At 62.8% G+C, this 8,732-nt stretch overlaps 1 protein-coding gene across 4 annotated transcripts; it reads right to left on the bottom strand.

Annotated features, from left to right (window-relative positions):
- Positions 1-184: 184 nt before the first annotated feature.
- Positions 185-7,215, bottom strand: MCRS1 (microspherule protein 1). Of its 4 annotated transcripts, XM_075901958.1 has the most exons (15): positions 7,094-7,133; positions 6,461-6,556; positions 5,885-6,014; positions 5,376-5,514; positions 4,663-4,821; positions 4,192-4,301; positions 3,875-3,983; positions 3,062-3,200; positions 2,851-2,926; positions 2,478-2,506; positions 1,720-1,812; positions 1,371-1,453; positions 1,080-1,167; positions 655-782; positions 185-531 (listed from the first exon to the last, which is right to left on the bottom strand). In XM_075901958.1, the coding sequence occupies exons 3-15, from the start codon at positions 5,992-5,994 to the stop codon at positions 445-447; spliced, it is 1,350 nt and encodes a 449-aa protein (XP_075758073.1). In that variant the 5' UTR covers positions 5,995-6,014; positions 6,461-6,556; positions 7,094-7,133; the 3' UTR covers positions 185-444. The 4 variants fall into 4 exon arrangements, with proteins under 4 accessions (XP_075758073.1, XP_075758074.1, XP_075758076.1 ...); XM_075901959.1 differs by lacking the exon at positions 6,461-6,556 and having other exon boundaries at positions 7,094-7,215; XM_075901961.1 differs by lacking the exons at positions 6,461-6,556; positions 7,094-7,133 and adding an exon at positions 6,300-6,424.
- Positions 7,216-8,732: the final 1,517 nt, after the last annotated feature.

Below are 8,732 nucleotides of genomic sequence, written 5' to 3'. Positions count from 1 at the left end.
GTCTATTTGCTACACACGCACTCACTGCAGCGCGGGGCGGGGCAGGAACCGGTCCCGTGGGCACAGAGAGGGGCGGGGAGCGCCCTGTGAACAGGGGAACTGACTGCAGCAGGACAGGGCCCGGTGCCCACTCCCTGCTCCGGGGCAGGGCCCCTCCCTGACGCCAGCAGGCCTGACACCAGCACCAGGTTGCACATTTTATTTGGATGGTAACACTGCTGGGCGCCAAGCCCTGTGACAGCCTCTGACCCACAGCTGCTGGTTGCGTCCCCTCTGCCCTAGCCAGGCCCTGGCCCCAGCCCGAGAGGGGCCGGCGGTGGAGGGGAAGGGCCAGGGCCAGCTTCCTGGGAGAGCAGGGGGAACTGGGAGCCTGCAAGCAGCTGCTGCAGCACCCGCCCCGAGCTCCTGCCCCAGGCCCCCCCCATGGAGCAACCGGCCCCCTCCTCACTGCTGGGGGATCTTGGCAGCCTCGGCCTTGATGAGCGCGATCAGGTCCTGGTTGATGAGGAAGACGAAGCGCAGGCTGGCGATCTGCAGGGGAGGGGAAGGTCAGAGCAGGCAGGGCCCGCGGCCAGCGCCCCAGCTCTGCTCAGCACTCCCAGCTGTGCCTACAAGGCCGGTCCCCCTCCCCCCACAGCAGGGCCAGGCTCTCACCTCCACCACCGAGTTGTTGTTGAGTTTCCACTTGCTGCCCCCCAGCACAGGGCGCCCGTCCACGTAGACGGGCCGTCGGCCCTCGTTGGCGATGAAGAAATCCCCGTTGTTCTTTAGCTTGATGACGCCTGCAACGCACAGCAGGGCGGGGGCATGAGGGGGCGCAGAGCCCTGCACCCCCCCCAGGAACCCCACCCTCAGCCCAGTCACCAGGGTCCCAGCCCTTGGCTCCACCAGCAGGAGTGGGGAGCGCTCACAGCCAGCAAACTGGAGCCCTGGCCAGCTCCTCGCTCCCCCCCCCCTTCGCTCCATACCCCAGCAATTCAACCCTGGAGCCCAATCCGGGCAGACCCACGCGATAGCCCCACCCAAGTGCTGACAGCCCCGCCCCCTCCACATCTGGGAGAAAGCCCCACCCCCCGTACCTTGCTTTCGGGAGATTTTCCAGGCGGGGCCCTCCAGCGCCAAGTCCACGTCGATCTGACTGTCCTTGGTGGCTCTGCCCAGTGTGATCTGGAAGGGGGGTTGTTAGCGAGGTGCCCCTCCCACTGCCCGCCTGTCCCCCCCCACCCTCTGAACAGGGCGTGAGCAGCTGGGAGCACCAGACAGCCCTGCCTCCCAGCGAGGCCCCTCTGCTCTGCCCGCTGACAAACCGGAGGCTGCGGTGAGCCCCCAGGGAGCTGGCTTGGGCAAGGAGCGGGGCGACATGGACTCACCTCTCGGGAGCGCATGAGGTAGCGCACCATCCTGCCCCGCAGGACCGCCAGCGTCTGGTTGTCGAAGTCCGGGGAGCTCATCCCTGGGGGCGGGAGGGGAGAGATGAGACAGTCTCCCTTCCCCCATGGCTACAGCCGACAGAGCCCCGCCATGGGGGACAGCCAGGCAGAGCCTCTCCCTTGCATCATGGCTCCCAGGAAGCCACGGCTGCTCCGGCACCAGCTCAGTGCCCCGGAGGACACTGGGACTTGGCCCCACACCCAGAGCTCAGCGACCCCTCCCCTGCCCTGAGCGCTGGAGGCTGAGGCCCCACCCAGCCTGCTCAGCGCAGAGCCCCGCGGCTCTCACCCGTGATGCTGTCCACCAGCACCTGCCACTTGTGGAGCTCCTGCTCCAGTTGCCGGATCTCCCGCTTCTGCCGCCTGTCAGCCACCGTCAGCTCTGCAAGGAGGGAAGCACAGGGGGCAGCTCTGGGCGGCCTGGACACCTGCCACAGGCCTCTCTGCTGGTGACGGCCAATCGGGGGAAGCAGGGCCGGCCTGACCCATTCGCGTGCTCTGGGAGCGCGCCGCCATCCCCAGGAGTGCGACACATGCACGTCCCTGCCCCCGGGCCCCCACCCTGGGCACGCAGAGCATGCGCGGTGCCGCCCCCGCCCGGCCCAGCAGCCCCACTCGGCGCCCCCTACAATGGGCACCCCGGGCAGTAGCCTGGTTGGCCCGTACCCTGGGCCGGCTCTGGGGGGGAAGGGATATGCAGCCTCTCTCCTCCAGGGGGCACCATGGGGGGGAGGGCGCTGGCTGGCGCAGGGGGGTAGGAACGGGGCACACAACCTATCCCCTCTAGGGAGGCAGGCGCTCAGTGGCCCTGAGGTGGAGGGACTGGGTGGCTCAGGAGGGCCAGGAACGGGACATGACCCAGCCCCGGGACAGAAGGGTTGTCAGGCTCAGCTGCAGCCGCGGCTGGCTGGACAGGGCTGTGGTGACAGGTCCGAGGTCAGCACTAGCCAAGCCTGCAAGAGACCAGGGCGTCCTCCCCCGCACACCCCTCAGCTCCCCGGCCCAGCACCCGAGGGGGGAGTGGAGCGAAAGCGCCACCAGACTCACCATGCTCCAGCACTTCGTCCCGCACATCCCTGCAGGGAAGGGACAAGGGAGGAGTCAGGCAGCTGCCCTCCTCGCAGGCACACTCTGGGGACCGGACGGAGCTCGTCAGCCCTTGGACCCAGCCCCAGCATGGCCCCTCTGCAGCCATGTCCACCCCACAGGGCACCAAGGCCAGTCGGGCCTGCTCAGCGCTGGGGCCCGGGGGAAGCTCCAGCCAGCTGGCGCTTGGTACTGCAGAGCTGGGCAGCAGCAAGATAGGAATGGGAGCTAGGGGCTGCCTGGACCAGGGGAGGGGCCGGCTGTTGTGCAGTGGGACAGCACAGGGCCTATGGTGCGAGGACCCCCCGGCCAGCCGCCCCCCACAGACCCTCACTTCAGCTTGCTGTCGTCGATCATGTCTTCTGCGTCCGAGAAGTTCAGCACCTGGTCCCCCTTGGGCAGCGGCTGCACTGAATGGAAGCAGAGGGTGGGGGAGGGTTAACGCACACTGGCCACTGACTCAGGGTCAGGCCCCGGGCTCCCGTGCCCGGCCCAGCCGACGGGGAGGGCTCCCAGCAGGGCTTGCGGCTCGGGCCAGGCCTTACCTGTCTGGTCGTCCAGGAGGTAGTACTGCTTCATCAGCTGCCAGTGAACCTGCAGGGCCTTGGCCGTGCGTGAAGGGTAGAACAACTCGGGGTGCTTGTGCAGCAGCTCCTGGAAGGTGTCCAGCGTGGGCTGGCTGGTCTGCGGAAGGACAGGCGAGTCAGTGTGCTTGGTAAAGCACCAGGAGAGGGCAGGACAGCCCCGGGGTCCAGCACTGGCCGGATGGACCCTAAGCAGCAGGGGGGGAGGTGAGGGGAGTTGGAGGCCAAGGCCTGGGGACAAGCGTCTGCAAGGATCCTGATGCCAGCTGCCATGGCTTGGGAGGGGAGGGGGGGCGGGCTGGGCTCTCCAGGGCCACCCCTCAGGCAGCCCACAAGGGACCAGGATTTGACATGGGGTGGGCTCATGGCCTGGCGACTCTTCCAGGCTTTTCTGTGCCAGGGGATTTCCCTGCTGGCAGCACCTAGAGCTGTAGGGCAGGAGCGCCGGGTGACGGGGAGTCTGCGCTGCAGGGGCCTTGGGTCAGGTCTGTGCAACTCCTGCATGATGGGGCTTCCCGGGCACCGGCACATGGCGAAGGACGTCCGGCAGGACACTGTGGAGAGAGCCGAGGACGGACTTTCATCCCACCTGGCAGGGAGGGGACTCGGGGGTCCCTGAGTAATTCTCTTTCCCCCAGAACACACATCTGGATATCACATCTGGGGGAAAAGGGGCTGAGTAGGCACCAGCTGCGCGGACTGTACCGACCCCACCTGGCTCAGCGTCCGGGTGTCGCAGGCCCTGCGCACGGGGCGGGGCTGGGCGGGCCTTACCGATCCCACCTGGCTCAGCAGCTGCTCCTCGGCTTTGCTGAACAGCACCTTGCTCTGGATGGCGGCGATGGCTTCGGGGTGCAGCTGCCGCATGGCCTGACAGGCCAGTCTAGGCGGGGACAGCACGTCAGCTACCGACTCAGACTCACTGCTCCCCGGAGCCGCAATGGGGGGGAGGAGATTCCCCAGCCCCCCTCTGGGTGGGTGATCAGCCCCATTTCATGCAGGCCCAGCTGCCTCATAATGGGGCCCAGGGGCAGCCTGCCCTGACACAGCCCCACTGCCCCACAGAGAGCGGCCCAGGGCCTGGCACTCACTTGGAGATGACCGGGTCGTAGAGCAGCGCGTACCACCTCTCCTGGATCTCCCGCAGGGTAAAGCGGCAGCTGAACTTCACACCCAGGTGGACCGAGGTCAGGTCGTTAGTCTGCAGGGGCCCAAAGAGAGGCCAGGTTTAGGGCTGTGTCCTCACACTCCCCCTACCCCCGCACAGCCAGGGGAACCAGCTCCAAACACACCCTGACAGCTAAGCAGCCAGCACTGCGGTGTCATGCGGCCACTTTGGGCACGACTGAACCGGAGCGAGGACAGCGCAGGTGTGCAGGAAGCGGCATGCCCTCAGCTAGGGCTGGAGTTTAAGACACCAGGACTAGCACCTCTGGGTGCCGCGGCAGGTGGCCAGACCTTGACAGAACAGTCTCCCCAGAGCCACAGGGCCAGGTCTGCTGGGATGTCTCCCAGGCATGCACCAGGCGGCCTGGCCCGGCTTGGCAGGGCGGAAGTGTCACCTGCAGCACGGCGTTGATGAGGAGCAGGTCATCCGCAGGCTTCCAGCGGCCCAGGTCCTTGGTCACCTGCAGGGGCTGTTTGCTTTTCTTCATCCGCTTGGGCAGGCTGGGGTTCGGGACCGGGCTCGGCGGGACGGGAGCGGAGCTGGACTTGGAGACCTGCATGAACCGGAAAAGGAGCTTAGAGCGCCCATGTGACTGGCCAGTGGGGCCCAGTGCTGAGACCATGAGGGGAGGCTGCAATTCACAGCTCCCAACCCGGCCTAGCCAGCCCCTCTCCAGCAGGCGGCTCGCTGCCCCAGCTCCTCAGCAGGACACGACCAGGGAATGAACGTCTGGGCACCGACCGTGCTTTGCCACCCGGGCCTGGGAAGCGAATTGGCTGCAGGCAGCGAATGATACTGACTGGGCCCGGCTCTGCCATCCACCGGCAAGAGGAACAGGGTATTCGTCCCCCAAGGAAGCTGCAGGAGCTACTGAGCGATGACGGCTCTCTGTTCCCCTCCTCATCAGGGATCAAGCCACCCAAGCTCTCCATGCTCAGGCTTCAGGGCTGACTTCCAGCTGCAGGTCAGGAAGAACCCCCCTCCCACAGCACAGTGTCTCCTCCCCAACGTCCAGAATCAGGTGCTGCCAGGCAGCGGGACTAGGGGCTTGCTCTGCACTGGGCACCAGGCCTTGCCAAACGCTTCCCACCCTCTTCTCCCCCTAACCTTCTTCTTCTCACTGGAGGAGGGCTCGCTGCCCGAGCAGCGGCCTGGCTCCACCCCGCTGGGCCCCTTGGCTCGGCTGGAGGACTTGGCAAGGCTGCTCTCTACCAGCTCATCATCAAACTTCTTCCTCTTGATAAACCTGGTGGGAAAAACGCAACAGGCCTCAGGTAAAGCCCCTCCACCTGCTGACCAGCTGCACAGCTAGCTACCTGGAGTCAGCCCCCCCTCCAAACAGCTTGCAAGATGGGTGGGGCGCCCTCTGGTGCCCTGTGGCTGACCATCACTGCAGCCAAGAGAGCTTCTCTTCCATGCTCCAGGGCTGACACAGGCTTGTAGGAATAGTGCTGAGTTTGCAGCACCTGGTTCATCACCAGGTATCAAGGAGCCCCAGGTCTCATTCCCTTCTCTGGGCCTGCACTGGACTGATCCATCCTTACAGCCAGAGAGGGTTCCTCCATGATGCAAGGGACCCCACCCCCTCCTCACTGTCCTTGGCACTTCCCAGGTACCTGGAGGAGCTCCGACGTTTGGGAATGGCACCTGAGACCTGTGACGAGCTCCTTTTCTGTCCCGCAAGCGACTCCTCGTCTTCAGAGCGGCTCGCCGTGCCTGACGCCATCAGTCCGGAGTCCACCACGTCTGCCAAGGAACAAAGGAGACAAGACCGTCAATCCTCCACATCAGAGAACCCATGCTTCCTAATGCCAGCCTGCCCAATACCAGGGAGCAGGTGGCTGCGGGCAAACCTTATACTTTGTATGCCAAAAAGCCTCTGAGACCACAGATCTCATAATGCAAAGCTCCCCAGAACTCCAGTGAGGGAGACACCCAGATCAGGACGGCAGCACATGGATGTGGTACAGTGCCCACGTCACATACCACTAAAATGCAGCCAAATCTGCAGAGGAACACAGGGCTGCTCACAGCAATGTTGCAGGGCTGATTATGATCCGTACTGTGGGAGCACCAACATCGGTCAATCAGGGCCCTGTCGGAGAAGGCGCTGGGGCACCTGGAGCAACACCGACAGACCCTGCCCTGAAGATCTTGCAACCCGGGACAGGAAGCAACAGAAACACCCGTACCCCGGTGGAGCCGTGGGAGATGCTGTCGGCAAAGCAGAAGGGAACCAGCAGACTGGAGCGGGGCCGGGACCGCAGGGACACTTGGGTTTACAGCTCCTGTGAAGGACAAGGCAGCGCCTGCAGCAGGACGGGACCCCTGCGAGGAGACCCCCATGCTCCTGGCGGGTGGAAGTACCCGGAGGGACGGGGGTCCCCGAACCGGCCGGCGGGGGCACACAGGGGAAGGCAGGCAGGACCAGTGCAAGCTCCCAGTGCACCCGCGGGTTGAGTGCGATGGGCGCCCCGGGGAGGCGAGAGCAGGCACCCCCCTTCAGAAGGGGAAACTGAGGCACGGCGAGGCACGGGGCAACCCCCTTCCCCCGAGCATGCAGGAGTCAGCAGCGCAGCTGTGGCGGGTTCCAGGCGTGGGCTGTCTCCATGGCAACCTGGCCCCGCGCTGGGCTCGGACACGCCCTCGCGTTTGGCACTGCTGAGGCGCATGCGCAGGCGGTCTCTCCGTTCCCTCCTCCTCCCCTCCGCCCCGCCCCCGCAAGCCGCGCGTGCGCAGTCGCCTCGCAACGGCCAGGAGGTCTCCCCCGGGCACGGAGGTTTCCCCCCACACGCGCGCCAGACGCGGCGGCCCCGTGGCCTCACCATTCCCCGGTGCGGCGGCTCCGTCGGCTCCGCGGTGGCGTCCGTCTAGCGGGAGCCTCCATAGAGAATCATTTCCGGGGGGATTCGGTAACTTCCGCGAGCCTCCGCGGAAGGGAGCGATTGCTTCCGGGTCAAAAGGCGGGGCGCTTCTGTGGGCGCCGCCATTTTGGTGGAGGGCGCCGCCATCTTGGTGAAGGGGACGCCATCTTGGTGAAGGGCGTGATCGTGACCTCACTTGGACTCCCTACTTGGAGGGGCCAGAGAGGGGGCCGCCCCCTCCAATGACTGCCCCATCTCCCAGGCCAGCCCGCAATTGGGCACCATGGCAGTGGGGGGGGGGCCTGTCGCCACAGCAACGCTGTAGCAAGGGGTGTTGAGGCTGTTCCCCACTCTGGCACTCCGAGTGCAGAGGAGGGGTGCCCCCCAAGACACCCTTAGAAATAGCGTATCTCTTTGTAGGGTTGCCAGATGGTTTAAAAAAAAAAACAGACAAAAATTTGATAAAAATTTGTCAAGCAAAAGGAAAAAAAAAGTGCCAGGGAGTAACCAGGGAGACCTGTGGGGGGTGGGATTCGGGAGGTCAGGCCGAAATGCAGTCACTGCCCCTTTAATTGCGACGTTCTATACCAGACACCTGGCAACCCTACTCTATAAGCTCTGCTTAAAAGCCTCCCCCCCCCCCCTTCCGGGTCACAGATTCCCTGGCCTTGGGCAGTAGCTGCCACCACCAAGTGAAAAACCCCTTTCTTCTTGAAGGCAGGAAGAAGCACTTGGACGTCTTCCAGAGGGGCACCCCCAAGCTCTTTTCCCACAAGAGAGCTTGGAAAAATAGAGAAAACAAACTGCAATCTCTGATAGCTGACCTCTCCGTCTTAGGCATCCACATACACAGACCTCCTATTACCTTCCAGGACACAAGAATCAAATCATCGCCTTAAAACAAAAAATGATTTTAGTAATAAAACAAAAAGATATACTTGGTAAAGCATACTTGGTTACTAGGAGTTTTAAAGCAACTGAGAGAAGAACAATTTCAAAACAGAGAAATTCCATCTCTGGGATACAGCTTAAAGTTACAGTGTATGAGGGGGGGCATATAGCTTTATCCCAGAGAAGTTTAACCAAACAAAACAAAGAAAATAACCTGACAGCATCTAAATAGACATTTCCTTAGCTACTCACAATCTGTGCTTCAAGGACCTGTGAGGTTTTCTTTGTAGGCATGGTAGTTCTGTCTGGTTCAATTCATATTGTTCCCCCAGCTCTTGGTTTAAACTCACACAAAGGAAAACAGCAGGCAGGTATATCTTCCAATTCAGATCCCAACACCTTCTCCCATTGGCTCTCCTGGCTCCCTGCCAACACCCCCTAGTTACCTGAGTTTCACCCTTTAGTCACCAAATGCTGGGATGTTCAGAAAAGGTCCTCCCATTTATCAAATAAAGACTGTGCCCTGGTGACAGGTGGTGCCATGAAGCTCATCGCTATGGCAGTGGTGATGTGTAAAAGGGAAATCAAATCCCCCGGAGCTATTGATTCCCCTATGAGGGGCACGTACAATATACATACATTGTTAATGCTTAGATATATTTGCTATTTGTATAGGAGTAAGACATGACAAAGGTCAAGGCCTGTCACA

The sequence above is a fragment of the Pelodiscus sinensis genome, chromosome 19 (assembly GCF_049634645.1).
Source record: "Pelodiscus sinensis isolate JC-2024 chromosome 19, ASM4963464v1, whole genome shotgun sequence".
Classification (NCBI taxonomy): Eukaryota; Metazoa; Chordata; order Testudines; family Trionychidae; genus Pelodiscus; species Pelodiscus sinensis.
The sequence above is the reverse complement of the archived record's forward strand: the minus strand, read 5'-3'. Positions and strand labels throughout refer to the sequence as shown.